At 40.8% G+C, this 22,435-nt stretch overlaps 1 protein-coding gene across 1 annotated transcript in view; it reads right to left on the bottom strand.

Moving 5' to 3' along the window:
- Positions 1-1,306: 1,306 nt before the first annotated feature.
- The window catches only part of PLCH1 (phospholipase C eta 1), a 253,512-nt gene continuing 232,383 nt past the window's right edge, over positions 1,307-22,435 (bottom strand). The window contains exons 18-24 of the mRNA XM_061418010.1: positions 21,747-21,871; positions 11,596-11,680; positions 9,501-9,647; positions 9,200-9,279; positions 7,627-7,686; positions 6,832-7,186; positions 1,307-4,451 (exon numbers count right to left, since the gene is read on the bottom strand). Coding sequence (XP_061273994.1) covers positions 2,380-4,451; positions 6,832-7,186; positions 7,627-7,686; positions 9,200-9,279; positions 9,501-9,647; positions 11,596-11,680; positions 21,747-21,871 — 2,924 coding nt within the window. The 3' untranslated portion in view covers positions 1,307-2,379. The remainder of the gene's footprint in view (positions 4,452-6,831; positions 7,187-7,626; positions 7,687-9,199; positions 9,280-9,500; positions 9,648-11,595; positions 11,681-21,746; positions 21,872-22,435) is intronic.

The raw sequence follows: 22,435 nt of genomic DNA, 5'->3' as shown, positions 1-22,435 counted from the left end.
TGATCTCCACCATCTTGCTTTTCTTCAGTGCATTGTGCCAGGCTTCTACACTGATTGACATTTTACTAATTGGACCTAATAAGGAGAACAGTCAAGTAATTCAAATGTCCTATTAAAACACAAATGTGTCAGAGGGAAGGCAGCAAGTCCTTGATGATTAAGGGGCCTGCGACATCAGTAAGATTTTTAGAGGTCCAGTGGTCTGGAATAGGAAGGGCCATACACTCTGAAGTAAAGCAGGAGAGCCTAACAATGGCATATCAAGTAACTGTGTGGCTGAAGCGGCCCATCATGAGCTCAGTGTTAACAGAAACTCCCAGGAAAGGGTTGAGTGGACAAAAATGAACTATTACATGAAAGAAACAGTAGACTTAGGAAGACTCAAGTACTCCAGAAGATGCAAAAAATATGCCTGTTGGCCTTGATCTCCATATCACCTGCCTCTGTTGCATCAATGCCACTCTCTCAGCCACACCTATTCCCCATAACCAACTGATGGAGAAAGAAAGACCCTGAACTCAGGTCAAAGACAGTTTGTGATCACGGCCACATTACAGTCTCTCAGGAGTGACTCTGAAAGAATAGGCGTAGCCACAAAGAGACCTTCAACCAGGGAGACAGAATGACCTATTTTCTGAGCGCCGGTCAGTTTCTCTCCTTGCTAGATTCACTGCTTGTGCAATGGACTAATGAGCAAAGTGGCCATGGTGGTAGGCTCTGAACCTGTATGCGATTCCAGAAACAGGGACTCCATGGAGTCCTGGCATAGGAGTGAGAAGCAGCTGCAGTGCCAAGAGGTGGCAGCAGCAACTGAAGGTGAGCAGGAGTTGGGTGGGCACCTGGCTGGGATCAGGAGGTGGTGAAGCACAGGATCCAGGTTCTGCAGCAGCAGGCTGATGAGAGAAAGCAGGATCCAACTGCTTTCCTCTCCAGTCTCCCCCCACACAGCAAAGCTTCAGGTGGTCTAATTTGTCAAACACAGCCTCTTGCCGGCATTGACTGCTTACCAACTCCACTCCTGCCATGGGCAGGATTTGGGAAGGATTTTTTAACTTGCAACATCATCACCAAATGCAAAGCAACTCATTACATTTCCATTTCTTCTCAAGTCACCTTGCAAATACTGTCTTGAAAGCAGAGTGAAAACACTCAAGGACATAAAATGCTGCTTAAAACTGTCCCCATAGAAGTGATCTCTTCTATTGCAAAGAGATGAAAAGGCAAATATTTCCAAGAGCTCTGGGTTCCCTACTCAACAGTCATCACATGAACTTCAATTTTGGAAAAAAAAAAAAAAATCACCAAGTGTTTAAAAATCTCCTTTAATTATATTTTCATGAATTCCAAGAAGAACATCATTGCAGTTAACATTACAAAAAAGCAAAGAGGGACATCTGAACATGCAATAAAAAATGGATTCACAGTGAAAATAATGTATGTTGGTACTAAAATAGAATTACTTGGCTCCCTGAAGGGAAAAGATTTCTTCTAATTATCTATATTCACTTGGGTTTTAGCATGAGAAAATATTTTTTTTCTTGAAAGCTTTGGGAAGTTTTCAATTTGTGCTACTGTCATTGTTAGCATATGCTGGAAGTCCTTCATCCTGAAAGCCATTATTTGCAGCCTATAATTTAATCAGAAAATTCAAAAATACAACAAATAGCTTGGCAACTGTGTTCTTGTTACATACAAAGCCATTAGCAAAAATATGTAACAAAATTTATGTAAAACAAACAATTTTGTCCTTATATACAGAAGTTTGCTTTATTCCTCAGACCCTCACACCTGGCTCTAAAATGAGAGGGTATGGTTGGGGGGTGGGGAGGGCAGCTACCCATCTCCTCTGAACTCTCCTTCTGGGTGGGGGTAGAGAAATATTGAAAGGTAAGGTAGGTAACTTTTTAAATCTTCTTTTAACTGAGTTATAAAAATGCATCTGAGCTTCTCAATAAAGAAGGAAAACTAGGAAAGATGGTAATGGCTTTAAAATAAAGAATTCATCCCTTTGTCCTTTGTAAAAATCTCTTAGCAGAGAGTAAAAATGACTATATTTGTGACCGTGAGCTGAGAGCACAGAGTAAAGAGCGTCTTGGTGAAGCATAGAACCCAAACTGCTGAGAAGTTTCACATCTAGGGCATGCACATATATCATACCAATAGAGTTCACACCTCAGTGAGGAAAGATCAGAGGTACACAGGAAATGTCACCCGGGTCTATATACAAACGCAAAAAGAACACACGGAGTCAAAAGGAGGCTGTAATACAAGTTTAAAAATACATCTGAAAATCATCTCAAAGCCAAGGACCATATTTCCTAAAAACTCAGACATTCTACAGAATATCTTATTAACAGTGAAAATGCAGCTTTATGTAATTCACAGTCTCAAAAGAAAATAAATTTCTGGTTTATCATCACTGCTGGGTTCGGTCTGCAGAACAGAATGATGTGAACAGAACCTGTCGACGTGGCCGGAGCGCAGGGCTGCGCATGCGCCCTCGGGGATGCCGCGGCCCTCCAAGCTGCCGCCCTTGGCGCTCCGCAGGTAGCCCGCGATGTAGGAACCGGTGGAGTGCCTGTTCCCTGTGGGGGCCGGCGCGCACGGCTTGCTTCGAAGAACCACTCCTCCCACAGTGCTGGGGTTCACACTCTTCTGCCTGTTGGCTTCCTGCTTCTCCTTGGCACGACTAGCAATATTGCGCACTCTGCTCTGACTTCTGGATGACAACTTTCTGACCAAGGCCCTGGGGAATTGATTGGCATCTTGCTTGGAGTACAGCACTTGGCAGCCATCTTCCTGGTCAAAGGACACAAGTTTCCGCAGCTGCTCCGTCAGGGCATCCATAGGCTCTAACGACTTTGTTTTTACAGTCATGCCCTTCTTGTCTCTGATGCCAGTGGTAACGAAGCTCTTACTAATACACTGGTACTTGCTTTCAAAATTACAGGCGATGTCCTCTGATGTTAAGTCCCCAAGACTTTTGGATTTGCACGGACTGGACAGCTTCAGAGCAGAGTGTGTGGACTGCTCCGGGGCAGGGGCATGCAAGTCATGAGCACAAGGCAGGGGCCCAGAGGTCTGGTTCGTTTTTGCATCTGAATTTGAGAAGTGATTATGCATAAACCCAGCACCCTGATAGGCTAGATGAGATATATTTTGATTTTTGACATCTTGAGTATTGTTGAATATTTCAGAGACAGAAGGGTGGAGAGTCTCTTTACAGTAGCCATTTCTCAAGCCTCTTTGAAAATGTTCCACTGCAGCTGGACTGTATTTCACTTTTAAAGGAGAAGTGAGGTGACTTGTGCCCTCTCCCCTATATTCATAGGTTGTTAGGGACAGATTTTCTGAGTCTCCATCCATTTCTACGAGACTGCTCTCCCCAGAATTTAAACTGAGAGTAGGAGCAGCTATTACATCCTCCAGTGTCAAGTCAGTGGAAGTGGCAGGGCTGGGGTTCTTCAGGATTTCCCAGTTTTTCCCATGGGTGGGACTTTCTGGTAACCAGCAGTGAGAAGTATTAGAGGACTGAGGCAGGTTGTTTTCTATGGCCCCAGTCATGGCCTTCCCAGAAAGGTCATTGTCTGGTTTCATTTTAGAGACAGGAGTGCACATAGTTTCACCAACAGCTGTGTGTGTTGAACATTCACAGGTCTCGTGTCCAGAGAGTGCAATCTGCTCAGGAGACGAGCACAGAAAGGATGACTTGCGTTTTCCATTGGAAAAGCCAGGCTTGAAGGGCATTTTTAGGTCCATGGTGGGCACAGGAGGATGGCCCGACATCACACTGGGGCTCTGAAGATGAGAAACAACTGTAGGGTTAGCCTGGTTGCCGGTCTCATCAAACTGGCCAATCAGTGCTGAGATGGAACTGCCAGGCTCATTCTCATTTGTTAAAGTGACATTGTCAATAAGGTGGGAAATTTCACTCTCCTGGAGAATTGCAGTGGAATGTAAGTCTGGTGCATCAGAACAGAGTGTAGAGACGTCTGACAAAGAAAAGGATGTTGCAGCTCTGCCCTTATCCCAGTTACCTTCCAGCTTCTTAATCTCCAGATTGCTTTGAGAAAGGATGCTTCCTGACAATGTGCTTTTCCCTACCATGAAGCCCCCAGCATTCCCATTTTCCTTGGTTTTCACACCACATAGATCTTTTGATGGGCTAACTGCAGGATCATGAGCCAAATGCTGCCTTGGAGAGAGGGATCTGCTGAGGCACTGATGTTCCCAGCAATCACTTAACATGTTTGATTTGGTTCTCCCACCCTTTGGACCTGGCACTAACTGTTCTGTGATTGACAAGTTGGCAGTAGAAACAGCAGAGTTCCCTTGGCTGATGTCTTTGTGGATGAGAGCGCTGGAGGAAGAGGATAACTTTTTGTTGAAATTTGGAAAATGCTGGTCTTTTACACTTGCCTTCCCATCTCTCCTGGCATCCTTATCTTCTGCTGAATGAAACAAACAATATTTTAAGTGACATATATCACTTTATATAGGACCTGCAAACACTCATGTTTGCCTTCAGACAGACAAATGGAAAATGTAAATCTGTTACATTGTGACAGAATCATGGATTGCATAGATTTGCAACAAAGTGTCTGTGTGATGAATAAATGGTAAAATATATTTATATAGTTTCACTGGAGCCTCCCTTTGAATAGCTATTACATCAGCTAAGGATGTAATATTCATTGTAAAAAAAAATGTCAATGAGTTACCATACTTTTACAGTGAAGATTACCTTAAGTTGTTTCCTATTCAGATTTGTACTACACAGAAGCATGGCAATAAAAACAGAACAAGACAGCTCTGTTAAACAAAGTATTGTGGTAACTGTAAGCAAGATACAAAAACAAACAAAAAAACCCACAAATCATTTTGAAAAACATTTTGGCAAAAGACTTAATTTGACCATTTAATTTCAAAACTAAATTGGAAGTGCAATAAATGCATTAGAATATCAATATCTGTTGACTTCAAAATGTAAAAATAAAGACTTGGTCACCAATTCTATGGCATTGCTAATATCTAATTTCCCATTGATCATATTTTTTGGAGTTTAAATACATAAATTTCATATTTCATTCTCCCCTAAAAAAGGCAGCAAGATCTTGGGCAGAAGAAGGAAAACTTTAAAAAAATACAACAATTTAAATTAATTCAGGGTAACCCATCCTGTTTAGTATACTGTTAAGACAATATTAGGTGTGCTAATATTCTTAATCACATTATTTTAATAGCACTTTATGCTTTCAGTTATGAAAATTGAAAAAGAATATACTTAACTTATTATTTTCCTAACTAAAAAAATCATCATAAAAACTTGATTAACCCCAAAATTGTAAGGAAAAATATAAATATTATATGGTGTTATCACTCAGATAGATACTGTAAGCTTTTATAAAATTACGTATACAATTTAGTATTCTGAATTTTTTCCACTTAATTTTTCTTCTACATGGTAACTTGAATCATTGCATGGTTATGTATTGCTCTATATTTACAAGTTTTATATTTATGTATTACTAAATATATTATGCTATATATATATGAATAACTTATATAAAGTTCCTGTTTTTTAAATGCAAGAAAGAAATATCAACTATTGCTTTCTAACTCACCTAAATAGTACTAGCATCTTAATTGTGGTTTTAACGGGATTAATTATTACCATTTTTTGCTTTATTTCCCTCCCCAAATGGACTTTATTTATAGTTCACTTCCCCCAAAGTGGAGTTTTAAAATAAATTTTAAAGCATGTATTCATCTCTTCTCCAATACTACTCTTAGCAACATTTCAAACATTAAACTCCCCTTTTCTCCTTCAAAGAAGCCATTGAAAAATTGATTTGTCCTCCTATCATATCTGACAATAAAAATCGATAAGTGGTATTCATGAGAAAAGAAATCACTGAAATTAGACTGCATGATGAAAGAATTCTGCTAAAAGGAACAGGGATCACCTTCTACTGTTTGAGGTGATTCTGATTTAATTAAAACGTATCTGTTGCAGAGACATCAAATGCATACAGTTTTGGCACTTGAATTATCTAAAATAGGGTGGGGGAGGAGTCACTGATACAAGGACAGAGCTCTTCGGTACTGCGTAAAACAGATACCACTCTTTATCAAGTTCTCAAGTGAACCATTATGCTCACATTAGAGGAAAAGATAGGTAACACCTGGTCCCTGTGCCTGAGGAGTTTATAACTGGACAGGAGCTACAGACATGCTTCCTTCGCTGCCCACATCCAGGGGAGAGAAACAGAGGCCACAGGAAAACATCAAATAAGCTCCCTCTTGAGGAAGCAGAGATTTCTCAAGTGAAGAAAGTGGCTTACTTTTAACAGCTGGCGTTTCCTCTTTCTCCATAAACATTTCCAATTGTGGAAACATGTTGCATAGTGAGAAAGAAATACAACTAAACTACACCTCAGAAAAGTCAATATAATTCTATTCCTCCTCAGAAAATCAGTAACTATGGTACCCGCTAAGAAAACCATGCTCCCTGCTCATAGTTTGCCGGTTTCACCTCCCTCTGTTGCACCTCATAGGCCCATACGCCCTCCACCATCGCCCCTGGTCCCTCACTGTCGACTTCAGATGTCAATGTTATTTTGAGGCTGTAGGTGACTAGGAAATTGCTCTTCCAGCACCCTCTCGCCAAAGTTTAAAATCTGGTCTAAAAGGTAACACTGTAATGTAATTACCTATTTTTCAGAATATTTTACTTTGACTACAAAATGCCAACCATGTTATCATGGTAATTAAGGACACCAAAATGTGTCTTAAAATGGTGTATTCTCAGAGAAACTTAAAGCATCTTACCCTGAGAGTTTTCCTTTCCTTCAGTGTCTTTTGTGGTTTCAGATACAGGCAGCGACAGAGCCCCAAGAAGACTTCTGTCAACAGGCATAGAGACAGGGCGCGCTTGCAAACTCCGCGTGGTCCTTCTCAGGACCCCATCTTGATCTCTTGCAGCCTCAGAAACAGAATCCTTCATCTCTACCATTTCTTGGAAGCCCATTTTGCTCTTTTTTCTGCCTTTGGCCGGAGCGCTGGCTGTGCGTCGCAGAATCTTATCTCCAATCGATCGCTTCCGAATGTAATGGCAAGTGTTTTCTGAAGAATTGTGTCTGGGATTCTTATTGAACAGCCCCTTCAAACCTTGGAGCTGTCTGTTCTGAAGACACAAAAGGACCAAGCAGAAGTTAAGCAAATACCACTGTGTCAACCACTTGCCTCTCAAGTGACATCTGCATGAAAAATGGATAGAAAACGAAATCTCACAGCCACTGAAGAATATTCAAACCAAGAAAACGGCAGCACACAGCACGTTTGCACTACATCATGCATGTCTCATCAACCTGACTTTGGGAGGAAGGCAGCCTCCCATTTTCACAACCAAGCTTGCCCACGAGTTTCCTGCCCAAAGAAGGTAGGACAAGGTGGTAGGAAGAGTTTCCACAGTGAACAGACTGTTATGAACTTGAGCCTCCTTAAAGCAACAGACGCAAGTTTCAAAGTGGTAAGCAGGACGATGGAGCGATGTGAGAGAGCATGCCGCCATGACCACTGATAGAAACACGCCAGCCAGAACCAAACACCATGCTGAGAAACTACCTTTGTAGCTCCTAGAAAGTGCAATATAGTGTAACTGGGGTTGAGTATTAAAGGGCTCCACTGCAAGGGGGGAAAAAAGCACAACAAAACACAATTGGGCCTCGTTCAAGAAGGTTGCACAAGTAAAACCAGAAGATGATACAACACATATGCTCTGTAAACCCTTTCTCCCACTTTGAATTTTTAGTTGCAGGTTTCATTCGTTGCTCAGTTCACTACCACCACATTGTGGTTTATGCCTCTCAATGCAAACACACCTTGAAGGTAATAAATGACTTACACTATACATGGACATTTACGTAGGAGAGAGACATAAGCCCTAGAGAACACATTCTCTTTCCTGTTATTTCTGGCTCAAGTTTTAAACAAATTCTGAATTTTATTATTTCCTTCAAGCATGTGAAATGCTAGAGATGGTGCTTAGTTTGCCTGGGATTCCTAAGAAATTCAAGAATCACTTTTTGATAATTTACATTTGTGTATGTTTAGGCCAGAGGAGAGATCTCAGCAAGCGGCACAATCTAGGACTGAACACAAGAAGACATAAAACTTTACCACTCTTAGAAATTAGGATCCTCACCCTTCCCAACTGACGGATGTGAGAATAAACACATACTTCCTATTTCAGGGCAAACTGGTCTACTCCCTACCAGTCAGATTGTAGTCTTTTTAATATTCATATTAGCTGACATTTCTGAGCATTTACTATGTGTCAGGCAGCTTCTTAAAGATAAAGTATTTGTTCATGAAGTAGGTACAGATAAGGAAGCAGAAGCATAGAGAATGTATAAACCTCTGTATAATAAATGTATAAACCTCCTCTGGAGGAGGAGCCCCAGACCTTCTGATATGCTGACCTTCTGATAAAGAGCACCAGACACTCCTGGGCCCGAGGCCCTCCGAATCACATCTAGTCCTGAAAATGGTTCCGGTCACTAAATCCCCAGTGACTTGGCATTACCAGACGAGAGCCTATAGATATGTAAACCTCAAGTGAGCTCCACAGTGAAGAAACTATCATTGGGAGAGAGCCCGAAGACACTGGTACGGTCTCTTCCTTTTAAGTTCAGTGGGTGGCTTTTAATTCATTCATGATTTTTAGGTTTCCGGTTAAATACATGACACTTGAATGAATGCATCCTGTCTAGAACTGGCTGGGATCACAACCCAGTTAGTACAGGTAATTCAAACATCTGAGACTACATTTCCAACTGCAGCCAGCTGAGTCTTTTTTTTAAGGATTATAATAAAATTCAAACATGTAACTCCAGCTTGACTGTTTTAGTCAAACAAATGATTGCCTGAGAGAGTAATAGTTTTCTCAGGTCTGTTAAGCCCAGCAAGGGCCACTGGGTGGAGGGGACACGTACACACCCCTAAACAGAGGAAGGAGCACATGAATGAGGACCTCAGGGCAGGAGAACACATGGAGCATGGCGTGGGCTGGCCTTCCTAGAGTTTCCTTTCAAAAAATTTTGTTGAGGTTTACGTTCCTTTTATGCAATGAATTAAAAACTTTGTTAGGGACAATATTATTGTTGCATGTGACTTTAAGCCCTGTGATCATTCTCACCTTTCCATAGATTTCATTGATTGTTATGTGGACAAATATAGATGCTTCTGTCAGTCCTTCCAAGTAGACATGCCGGTAGCCTGATAAAAGAGAAGTAGTTACCTTTTAGTTGAACTCATGTTTGGCTTTTCCATGGGTGAAATAGAATTAAATACCTGACTTTACAATAGTTATATTAACACTCACATTATCATATAACACATACTTTATATATCATATATGCCATGTATCGTGTATACTGCATATCACATCTTCCAAAGAACAAGGAATGGTCTAGAGAGAAAAGTTCAGCCAGAATTACCAGGCACCAAGCTGCTGAAGGTCACAGTTCTTTGCCCAACAAAGTCTCGTCCAATTGGATCATGATCCCACACGAGGAACCGGACCAAAGCTATTTCTGGCATGTGTACTGTAAATGTCAGGGTTTCTTCCCATACAGGGTTAAATCCTGAGAGAAATAGGAAAAAACAAATTGAAAAAGCAAAAGCGGTTGGCTAAAAATTATTTAGCGGCAACATCTGCAAAGCAGACAGTGAAAATTGCTTGCAATGGTTATTAAACTGGTGAAGACAACAGAGCCACCCCAGGATGCCTTACTGAAATAAAGCCTTGGAACTTACCCCCATTGCTAGAAAATAATTGGTAAGAAAATTGCCTGTAAATTATTACATCAATTCTAATAATCCTTGAAGCAAAACTGCATTGTAGAGAAGGCTCTTTTAGACAATATTTAAAATGTTTCAGTAAGCTCAAAAAGCATCTATAGTAGTGAGCTAAGAATACTGTTTTAGCAAAAACAATAAAGAATGATTCCTCTCCCCTACCCCTACCCCACCCCAATAAAGCGATGCTTCTCACCCACCAAGATGTTTGCTGTTATCATCACCAGCAAGCATTCTGTAAGGTTTCAATGTTATTGTACAAATGTTGTTGTTGTCACTGTTTAATTTTTCAGTTGTGTCCAACTCTTTCGTGACCCTGTAGACTGTAGCCCACAGGCTCCTCTGTCCATGGGATTTCCCATGCAAGAATACTGGAGTAGTTGCCATCTCCTTCTCCAGGGGATCTTCCCAACCCAGGGATTGAGCCCTTGTCTCCTGCATTGCAGGTGTATTCTTTACTGCTAAGCCACCAAGGGAGACCCACTATACATATACTATCCTATTTAATTCTTATGGCAATCCTCTAAGGGTGGTAGGGCAGGGGTTCTTTCCCTAACTGATGAAAAAATATACATTACTGACTTTCAAAAATATGTAGCTCTTACAAAAAATACACAAGTAATCCATGCTCATTTTTTAACACAGGAAATATAATGCTCATGTTATACTTGAGAAAACAGATATTCAGAGGAAATAATGTGCCTAATGTCATACACTAGTGACAGAGCCAAGTGAGATGAGGCCCTGTTGACTCCCAGAGGCATCTCATGAAGCAAGACCTTAATACAAGAAAGATGATATATTTTCATAGGTACTGAAAAAAAATAGGAAAAGCATATAATTTAACTAAAATTCTATAAGCCAAAAACATTTATTTCTTGGTAAAATTCTCCCAGATGAATTAATTAAATAGATAAAAATTCAAGTACTCTATAAGTTTGTTTTTCTTTTCTAAAACTGAAAATTAGTGTTATTAAACATATGTATTAAGGAGGCATCAGCCACTTAACCCTAATGCCTTAGCTAATGAAATAATTATGGACTTAAAATCATTGAGATGTCCCTCCTGAACAAGAGAATTCATACTTTTTGTTGATTTAGTGATGACATCTCAATTACTTCTGAGACTAAAAAAATTCATTGAGCATTGGTAGGAAAATGCAGTATGGGAACCTTACTTACTTTAAGCATGTTATTTCCTAAGTAACAAGTTTCTACTACTCTTGAACCCTCAAATCACTTTCTTTAAACTCCTCTGAAAGCCTATCTCAGTTCAATTCAGTTCAGTCGTTCAGTCGTGTCTGACTCTTTGCGACCCCATGAATCGCAGCACGTCAGGCCTCCCTGTCCATCACCAACTCCCGGAGTTCACTCAAACTCATGTCCATTGAGGCGGTGATGCCATCCAGCCATCTCATCCTCTGTCATCCCCTTCTCCTCCTGCCCCCAATTCCTCCCAGCATCAGGGTCTTTTCCAATGAGTCAGCTCTTCACATGAGGTGGCCAAAGTATTGGAGTTTCAGCTTCAGCATCAGTCTTTCCAATGAACCTCTTGACTTTCTACCCCTTCTCCAGGCGATCTTCCCAATGCAGGGACTGAATCCAGGTCTCCTGCATTGCAGGCAGATTCTTTATCGTCAGAGCCACCAGGGAAGCCCACGCAGACACGTTTTTCATTTTTGGTGCAAATTCTACCTCTAGAGCATCTTTATTAAAAGTGAACAGAGATCTTACCATTGTCGTCTACCACACGAGTTTGATCTTTAGAACAATCTACTGGCAATCCAATAATTTCAACTTCAACAAAAGGATCGATGATCTATAAAAAGATTAAAAGCATTAGTTATTACCACTGATACATTTCTACATATATGTTAATTGAAGAATATTAGCCAAAATGTCATATATCAACAGCAATCCACTTAGGTGCTTACTAAGAAAAATTGTTTCAGGTGCAACAGAGGCAGATATGAGGCATGAAAGAAAAAAGATTACATTGTTATTTACCAATATCTACTAATGCTACACAAACTTTATCCAATGAATCTATGACTCTAGTTGAGGTTATGTACCCAACAGAAATGAGAGCTTCTGTCTATACAAAAATGCTCAGAGCAGGTGAATTCATAATAGCCACACACTGGAAACAAATTAAATGTCCATAATGAGTTGGATGGATAAATGGTGGAATATTCATTTAATAAAACTATAGAACAATGAAAAGATAACAAAGTTCTCTACATAACCAAATAGTGGAACAAGTCATAAAAGGGTATATATTTATTTACATATATAAGTGAAAAAGAACTAAAGAGCCCCTTGATGAAACTGAAAGAGGAGAGTAAAAAAGTTGGCCTAAAGCTCAACATTCAGAAACTAAGATCATGGCATCTGGTCCCATCACTTCATGGGAAATAGATGGGGAAACAGTGGAAACAGTGGCTGACTTTATTTTTTTGGGCTCCAAAATCACTGCAGATGGTGACTGCAGCCATGAAATTTAAAGACACTTACTCCTTGGAAGGAAAGCATATTAAAAAGCAGAGACATTACTTTCTCAACAAAGGTCCATCTAGTCAAGGCTATGGTTTTTCCAGTAGTCATGTATGGATGTGAGAGTTGGACTATAAAGAAAGATGAACACCAAAGAATTGATGCTTTGAACTGTGGTATTGGAGAAGACTCTTGAGAGTCCCTTGGACTGCAATGAGATCCAACCAGTCCATCCTAAAGATCAGTGCTGGGTGTTCATTGGAAGGACTGATATTGAAGCTGAAACTCCAGTACTTTGGCCACTTGATGTAAAGAGCTGACTCATTTGAAAAGACCCTGATGCTGGGAAAGACTGAGGGCAGGAGGAGAAGGGGATGACAGAGGATGAGATGGCTGGATGGCATAACCAACTCAATGGACATGGGTTTGGGTAGACTCCAATATTTGATGATGGATAGGGAGGCCTGGCGTGCTGCGGTTCATGGGGTTGCAAAGAGTCTGACACGACTGAGCGACTGAACTGAACTGATGTATATATAAGGGTCTATTTACATATATGTCAGAGTCTATTTACATAATGTTTAAGCACAGACTAAATCAATCTATTGTGATTGGGCTGGTACTTGATGGAAGGAGCAGAGGCTTAGGAGTAGATATTGACTGAGAAGGTGTACAGAAGCCTTCTGGGGGTGCTGGATATGTTCTATCTTGATCTGGGTACATAATAATTAATCAAGTTATCCACACTTGTGCAATTTAACATAGTTAAATCAATTGAGTACTATGATGCAAATTTTAAAATATTTAAAAAGGTGAAAAATATGAGGGAATTCCCTTGTGGTCCAGTGGTTCCACTGCAGGGAACTAAGATCTCACATGCCAGGTAGCACGACCAAAAAAAACCTTTACCTCCCCCACATCCCTGTCCTCTGGGGGAGGAATCTTCCTTTGTTGGCCATTTGTAAGCTCTCTTTTGTCATTCCAGTACCAGACAAGGAGCAATGAAGGAATAAAATCCTAAAGGACCCAGAAAGGAGGGAGTTACTAACTCTGGGAAAACAATGTTTTAGGAGTTTGGAGAGTAAGAAAAATACAGTTTGGGAAGGGGAGTGTCAGAGAATATAAGATAGAGGTCTGATGGAAGAACACTTTGAGACAGATGGATAGACATATTTTTGGTTTACTAAATAAGTCAGCTAAAGTTTACACATTTTGAATTAATTCTTTGCAAACAGAAGTTTTTCCTTAGAATAGAACGATATGGTAAAACTGTACCACTGGAGGTCTTGGATTTGGGGGCAGTTAATAAATATGACCATTCAAGTACTGCATTTCGGGATTCTTTTTTTGACCATGATGGCTACTCCATTAGGAGACAGGGATCAAGACCATCCCCAAGAAAAAGAAATGCAAAAAAGCAAAATAGCTGTCTGAGGAGGCCTTACAATAGCTGTGAAAAGAAGACAAACAAAAAGCAAAGGAGAAAAGGAAAGATATAAGCATCTGAATGCAGAGTGCCAAAGAATAGCAAGGAGAGGTAAGAAAGCCTTCCTCAGCAATCAATGCAAAGAAATAGAGGAAAACAACAGAATGGGAAAGACTAGAGATCTCTTCAAGAAAATTAGAGATACCAAGGGAACATTTCATGGAAAGATGGGTTCAATAAAGGACAGAAATGGTATGGACCTAACAGAAGCAGAAGATATTAAGAAGTGGCAAGAATACACAGAAGAACTGTACAAAAAGATCTTCATGACCAAGGTAATCACGATGGTGTGATCAATGACCTAGAGCCAGACATCCTGGAATGTGAAGTCAAGTGGGCCTTAGAAAGCATCACTATGAACAAAGCTAGTGGAGGTGATGGGATTCCAGTTGAGCTATTTCAAATCCTGGAAGATGATGCTGTGAAAGTGCTGCACTCAATATGCCAGCAAATTTGGAAAACTCAGCAGTGGCCACAGGACTGGAAAAGGTCAGTTTTCATTCCAATCCCAAAGAAAGGCAATGCCAAAGAATGCTCAAACTACCACACAATTGCACTCATCTCACACGCTAGTAAAGTAATGGTCAAAATTCTCCAAGCCAGGCTTGAGCAATATGTGAACCGTGAACTTCCAGATGTTCAAGCTGGTTTTAGAAAAGGCAGAGGAACCAGAGATCAAATTGCGAACATCTGCTGGATCATCAAAAAAGCAAGAGAGTTCCAGAAAAGCATCTATTTCTGCTTTATTGACTATGCCAAAGCCTTTGACTGTGTGGATCACAATAAACTGTGGAAAATTCTTCAAGAGATGGGAATACCAGACCACTTGATCTGCCTCTTGAGAAATTTGTATGCAGGTCAGGAAGCAACAGTAAGAACTGGACATGGAACAATAGACTGGTTCCAAATAGGAAAAGGAGTATGACAAGGCTGTATATTGTCACCCTGCTTATTTAACTTATATGCAGAGTACATCATGAGAAACGCTGGGCTGGATGAAGCACAAGCTGGAATCACGATTGCCGGGAGAAATATCAATAACCTCAGATATGCAGATGACACCACCCTTATGGCAGGAAGTGAAGAGGAACTAAAGAGCCTCTTGATGAAAGTGAAAGAGGAGAGTGAAAAAGTTGGCCTAAAGCGCAACATCCAGAAAACTAAGATCATGACATCTGGTCCCATCAGTTCAGTTCAGTTCAGATGCTCAGTCATGTCTGACTCTTTGCGACCCCATGAACTGCAGCACGCCAGGCCTCCCTGTCCATCATCAACTCCCGGAGTTTATTCAAACTCATGTCCATCGAGTCAGTGATGCCATCCAACCATCTCATCCTCTGTCATCCCCTTCTCCTCCATCCCTCAATCCCTCCCAGCATCAGAGTCTTTTCCAATGAGACAACTCTTCGCATGAGATGGCCAAAGTACTGGAGTTTCAGCTTCAGCATCATTCCTTCCAAAGAACACCCAGGACTGATCTCTTTTAGAATGGACTTGTTGGATATCTTTGCAGTCCAAGGGACTCTCAAGAGTCTTCTCCAGCACCACAGTTCAAAAGCATCAATTCTTTGGCACTCAGCTTTCTTCACAGTCCAACTCTCACATCCATACAAGACCACTGGAAAAACCATAGCCTTGACTAGATGGACCTTTGTTGGCAAAGTAATGTCTCTGCTTTTGAATATGCTATCTAGGTTGGTCATAATTTTCCTTCCAAGGAATAAGCATCTTTTAATTTCATGGCTGCAATCACCATCTGCAGTGATTTTGGAGCCCCCCAAAATAAAGTCTGACACTGTTTCCACTGTTTCCCCATCTATTTCCCACGAAGTGATGGGACCAGATGCCATGATCTTAGTTTTGTGAATGTTGAGCTTTAAGGCCAACTTTTTCACTCTCCGCTTTCACTTTCATCAAGAAGCTTTTTAGTTCCTCTTCACTTTCTGCCATAAGGGTGGTGTTATCTGCATATCTGCGGTTATTGATATTTCTCCCAGCAATCTTGATTCCTTCCAGCTTGTGCTTCTTCCAGCCCAGCATTTCTCATGATGTACTCTGCATATAAGTTAAATAAGTAGGGTTCATGGCAAATAGATGGGGAAAGAGTGGGAACAGTGTCAGACTTTATTTTTTGAGCTCCAAAATCAATGGAGATGGTGAGTGCAGCCATGAAATTAAAAGACACTTGCTCCTTGGGAGGAAAGCTATGACCAACATAGACAGCATATTAAAAAGCAGAGACATTACTTTGTCAACAAAGGTACATCTAGTCAAGGCTATGGTTTTTCCAGTGGTCATGTATGGATGTCAGAGTTGGACTGTGAAGAAAGCTGAGCACCGAAAAATTGATACTTTTGAACTGTGGTGCTGGAGAAGACTCTTGAGAGTCCCTTGGACTGCAAGGAGATCCAACCAGTCCATCCTAAAGGAGATCAGTCCTGGGTGTTCATTGGAAGGACTGATGCTGAAGCTGAAACTCCAATACTTTGGCCACTTCATGCGAAGAGTTGACACATTGGAAAAGACCCTGTTGCTGGGAGGGATTGTGGGCAGGAGGAGAAGGGGACAACAGAGGATGAGATGGCTGGATGGCATCACCAACTCGATGGCCATGAGTTTGAGTAAACTCCGGCAGTTGGTGATGGACAGGAAGTCCTGGCATGCTGTGATTCATGGAGTCACAAGGAGTTGGACACGACTGAGAGACTGAACTGAACTAAGTGAATAAATACGACTTCTGTTTTTAAGGAATTTAAGAGGTTTAATTTAATTAAATCTAAATTAAGGAATTTAAGATGTCACAGAGAGTAGCACTGACATATATACACTATCCTGTGTAAAATACACAGCTAGTGGGAAGCAGCTGTATAACACAGGGAGTTCAGCTTGGAGTTCTGTGATAACCTAGAGGCATGGAATGGGGGCGGGTGGGAGGGAGGCTCGAGAGGGAGGAGGTACATGTATACTTATAGCTGATTCACACTGTTGTACAGCAGAAACCAACACAGTGTTGTAAAGCAAACTTCCTCCAATTGGGGAAAAAATAAGCAACAGCCACTGCAGACTTTAAGGACAACTTCCAGCTTCAACTCTGCTGGACTTGGGCAAATTGTGTAACATCTGTGCTTCAGTTTCCTCAACTGTAAACCTGAGAAAACAGTGCCTGCTTCATCAAGCTGTAATCCAGGTGACATGCCAGGAGAATGGAGCTGAACAGTAGCAGCAAGAATAGGGAGAGATTTGGGAGGTACAATGTCCAGGAGATGGTAACTGAGTAGATGTGGAGAGCAAAGAAAAGGTGAAAATTAAAGATGACAATTTTCTGATTGGGAGCAAGAAAAGTTATTTCTCTCTCAGAGATAATGAATAATGTGAGAGATCACAGGCTGAAAATTCAACGAGCCAAGACGAGAGGAAAACTGTATTTTCATTTTCATTTTCCATAAAGCACAAATAGTAGAATATTAGTACTATAACTTTGTGTCTGACAGAAATCACAGATGTTTAAGTCACATTACGGTCGTGACAGAAATCTCTATGTCACCCATACTCATCTAATAGTTATTCAACCCCTCTCTAGATCCTGCTATTTATTGCACACATAGTTGTATGTCACAACTTCTTTCTAATATATTGATAAGTTAATTTCAATATAATTAGCTTCCTAATGGAGAAGGCAATAGCAACCCACTCCAGTACTCTTGCTTGGAAAATCCCATGGATGGAGGAGCCTGGTAGGCTGCAGTCAATGGGGTCACTACGAGTTGGACACGACTGAGCATCTTCACTTTCACTTTTCACTTTCATGCATTGGAGAAGGAAATGTCAACCCACTTCAGTGTTCTTACCTGGAGAATCCCAGGGATGGGGAACCTGGTGGGCTGCTGTCTATGGGGTCTCACAGATTTGGACACAACTGAAGCGACTTAGCAGCAGCAGCAGCAGCTTCCTAAAGTGTCACTTTATCTGTTTATTGTATGCATTTAAAAACACTGAGAAAGTGCCCAAAGGCCTCATCTGATACCATCTTGTTCTGTGGCTCAAGAAAGAGTTAAAATCTTCTGACAGAGAACCTCGTGAGCCATGATAAAGAGGTTGGATTTTAACCATAAAATAAAGATACTCATACATTTAAAAGATCCTTTAATACCACAAACTATATATTACAAAGATAAAGAGATAACTATGCAATGAAAAACATCTGGAAGAAACTCCCTTAGCCAAGTAACATTATCAGTTCTGGGATAAACGGACATAATGTGGCCTCTGATATGATGCACTGAGAAGTAAACACATTGCCCATGTAGCATTCCTGACAAATATGTTTATTCTAATCATGCACAATTGCATTCATCTCACACGCTAGCAAAGTAATGCTCAAAATTCTCCAAACCAGGCTTCAACAGTAAGTGAACCGTGAACTTCTAGATGTTCAAGCTGGATTTAGAAAAGGCAGAGGAACCAGAGATCAAATTGCCAACATCTGTTGGATCATCAAAAAAGCAAGAGAGTTCCAGAAAAACATCTACTTCTGCTTTATCAACTATGCCAAAGCCTTTGACTGTGTGGATTACAATAAACTGTGGAAAATGCTTCAAGAGATGGGAATATCAGACCACCTTACCTGCCTCCTGAGAAATCTGTATGCAGATCCAGAAGCAAAAGTTAGAGCAGGGCATGGAACAACAGACTGGTTCCAAATCGGGAAAGGAGTACGTCAAGGCTGTATATTGTCACCCTGCTTATTTAACTTATATGCAGGGTACATCATGAGAAATGCTGGACTGGATGAAGCACAAGCTGAAACCAAGATTGCCGGAAAAAATATCAATAACCTCAGATATGCAGATGATACCACCCTTATGGAAGAAAGCGAAGAACTAAAGAGACTCTTGATGGAAGTGAGAGAGGAGAGTGAAAAAGTTGGCTTAAAATTCAACATTCAGAAAACTAACATCATGGCATCTGGTCCCATCATTTCATGGCAAATAGATGGGGAAACAATGGAAATAGTGACAGACTTTATTTTTTTGTGCTCCAGAATCAGTGGAGATGGTGATTGCAGCCATGAAATTCAAAGACACTTGCTCCTTGGAAGAAAAGCTATGACCAATATAGACAGCATATTAAAAAGCAGAGACATTACTTGCCAACAAAGGTCCATCTAGTCAAAGCGATGGTCTTTCCAATAGTCATGTACGGATGTGAGAGTTGGACTGTGAAGAAAGCTGAGTGCCGAAGAATTGATGCTTTTGAAGTGTGGTGTTGGAGAAGACTCTTGAAAGTCCCTTGGACTGCAAGGAGGTCAGACCAGTCCATACTAAAGGAAATCAGTCCTGAATATTCATTGGAAGGACTGATGCTGAAGCTGAAACTGCAGTACTTTGGCCACCGATGCGAAAGACCTGATGGACATGAGTTGGAAAAGACCCTGATGGACATGAGTTTGAATAATCTCCAGAAGTTGGTGATGGACAGGGAAGCGTGGTGTGCTGTAGTCCACGGGGTTGCCAAGAGTCGGACACAACTGAGAAACTGAACTAAATCATGAACAAACAATCAGGTAAATCCAAACTGAAGGACATTATGGACACAACTAGCTTGGACATTTATTTTAAAAGATAGCAATATAATGACAACAAAACTGGAAAACCGTTCTACATTTTAAAAGACCAAATAGAAATGACAACTGAAAGCAATGTGTGATTCTTAATTGGATTCTGAATCTAAAAAGAAAAAAAATAATAAAAGAACAATTTTGGGACAATGGGGTAAAACTGAATACAGATATTATCTTAGATAAAATTATTGTACCAACAAACTCCTGGGTGTAAGATATGGTCAACGATGTACTTCACAACACAGAAAATACAGCCAATATTTTGCAATAATTGTAAATGGAAAGTAATCTTTCAAAACTGTATTTTAAAATTTTAAAAAGATGGATAAAGTTGTTCTGAGGGTCTAAAAGAAACAAAAAATAAAATAAAATAGCAGAAAAATATATTATTGTGCCAATATCTAATAACATGAGTGTAATGACTGTATTGCAGTTATACAGGATAACTTTGTTCTTTTTTAAAAATTAATTAATGAATTAATTTGGCTGTGCTGGGTATTCACTGCAGCATGCAGGATCTTTAGTTGTGGCATGTGGGATCAAGGTCCCTGAACAGGGATCGAACCTGGACCCCTCCTATACTGAGAGCATGGAGTCTTCACCACTCGACCACCAGGAAAGTCTCAATCTTCTTGTCTTTAAGAGAGAAATGCCTGGGCTTCCCTGGTGATCAATTGGCTAAGATTCCTTGCATCCAATGCAAGGTTCCATCCTTGGTCAGGGAACTATATCCCACACGCTGCAACTAAAGATCCCAAAGGTTGTAACTAAGACCTGGAACAGCCAAATATTAAAAATAAGTATATTTATTTATATTAAATTAAAAAGAGAGAGAGAGAAATGCTGACGTATTTAGGGGTTTGGGTCATGATGTTAACTTACTCTCAAATAATTCTCCAAAGAAAAGGTATATATATATATATATATATATATATATATATATATATGTATGAGTGTGTGTGTGTATAATTAAATACACACACATATAATTAAACTTTGTTATATTTGCTTTACGTCTCCCTTTCAAAACTGTATATGAATATTTACCATATACTCATTTACACATGAAAGGAAGATAGAGCGAAAGTAACAAAATTTAGTAACTTAATTGATGAATCTAGATGCTGAAGATACAGTGTTCATTCTGCTATTCCTGCAGTTTTTCTAAGGACTGAAATTTTTCAAAGCAAAAAGTTTAGGGGAAATATAGGAAGTGACTCTTCCCTTCTGCAGACAACAAAGAAAAAAGGGAAAGAAGAGGAAGTAAGGAGAAACTTTCTGATACTACCAACATAATTATTCTTGCTGCTGAGAGAACAGAATGGAAGAGGGGAGACCAGTGAGCTGAGAGCCTACTGCAGCAGAAATGCCAAGAGCTGATGGTGGCTGAGACTAGGCCAGAGGCATTACAGATGATACGGAAGACATGGTCCCACCTGAAGCTCTACTTCCTAAGAGGCAGGACATGGAGCCATCTGCTAAAGATGAGAAAGTGATGAGAATACATGTATGAGGAGAGAAGAGGTTGACAATATCTGCTGCAGGAAATGTGATGGAGGGCTGATCAGGTGGAGCTGGGACGGCACTGCAGAATTCATCAGAGATTAGAGACAGAGTTGATGGTGGGACCACTCAGAGCTATGTGGTTTCCCCATTGATATTCAAGATCCAGAAAGGATAGTTTAATAGGTGGGAGTGGCAAATAGCCTGAAGTGATGGACAACTCCTGAGAGGAAGGACAAGAGCAGAGGTGAGGCTGACAGATAGAGAGGAAACAGAGGCCAAGAAGGCCAAGAGCAGGTATAGTGGGAATCATGGAATGACAGCCCTGGGAAGAGCGAAGGCTGTGGTCACAGAGGGAGACATTGTAAAGTCATGCAACAGAAGTACAGCAAGGGAAGAGTGGCCTGTGACCAGGGAGCAGGTGGCCGATGTGTAGCAGAGACGAGGGTCTCAGCAGATGAAAAATGCAGAGAGCGTAAGACATTCTCCTGTCCAGTGTTTCTATTAATAACAAAATTGCTCCTTGCATCTCAAGTTAGCATCGCCAGTGTCCTTCTTGGATTGTCAATTGAATTGTATTGCACTCATGCCTCCAAAATAGATGATGCACTGCACTCCAGAAGGAATTGTGTGTACTTTGCCAGTAAGTCAGTTAATATCTGAGAAGCTGAGGTCAGGGCTCATTTACAAACACACACACACATACATACACAGCACCCTCAGATGAAATGTAAACACAATAAGATAATCACATAACTAACCACTTGGTCATACATGGCTTACCTCTCCTCGGTCTCCAAACATGGAATCTGGAGGTTTGGGGAGTTGTTGTCCACTGATCACTTTCAGGATGAGCTGTTTTTTGGGGTTGGCAGGAAGTGGATCACCTGAGAAAGGGTTGAAGGTACCTAAGAGAAATAGAGGTTAAAATCTAAGGTTGGTAGCATGGAAATTACACATACATATGCACACATGCTGAAGAAGGGAATGGCAACCCACTCCAGTGTTCTTGACTGGAGAATACCCAGGGACAGAGGAGCCTGGGATTTAAAGAATTAAATATACTGTGTGGGTGATTTAGTCACTGAGTCATGTCTCTTTGCAACCCCATGGACTGTAGCCTGCCAGGCTCCTCTGTCCATGGGGATTCTTCAGGCAAGAATACTGGAGTGGGTAGCTGTCAGGAGCCAGCGTGAGGAACTCTGCCCATGGCAAAGGTCACAAGGAAGGAGGCTAGGCATATGCAAAGGCGGGATTGAGCCTCAGGAGTCCCCCTGGAAATTCTCGAGCATTTACACCCAAAACCAGAGTCTGCCTACTTTCTGCTTTGTGCTCTCACCTACACCTCTGACTTTACAGAGGGCTGTCCCCTACTACCTCTCTCTGAAAAAAGTTAACTTACAGCTCCAGTTAATAAAGTTCCTGGGTGTGATAGTGTTTCAACCTACAAACTCCTTTGGAAATCCTCTAGC

The sequence above is a fragment of the Bos javanicus genome, chromosome 1 (genome assembly GCF_032452875.1).
Source record: "Bos javanicus breed banteng chromosome 1, ARS-OSU_banteng_1.0, whole genome shotgun sequence".
Classification (NCBI taxonomy): domain Eukaryota; kingdom Metazoa; phylum Chordata; class Mammalia; order Artiodactyla; family Bovidae; genus Bos; species Bos javanicus.
The sequence above is the reverse complement of the archived record's forward strand: the minus strand, read 5'-3'. Positions and strand labels throughout refer to the sequence as shown.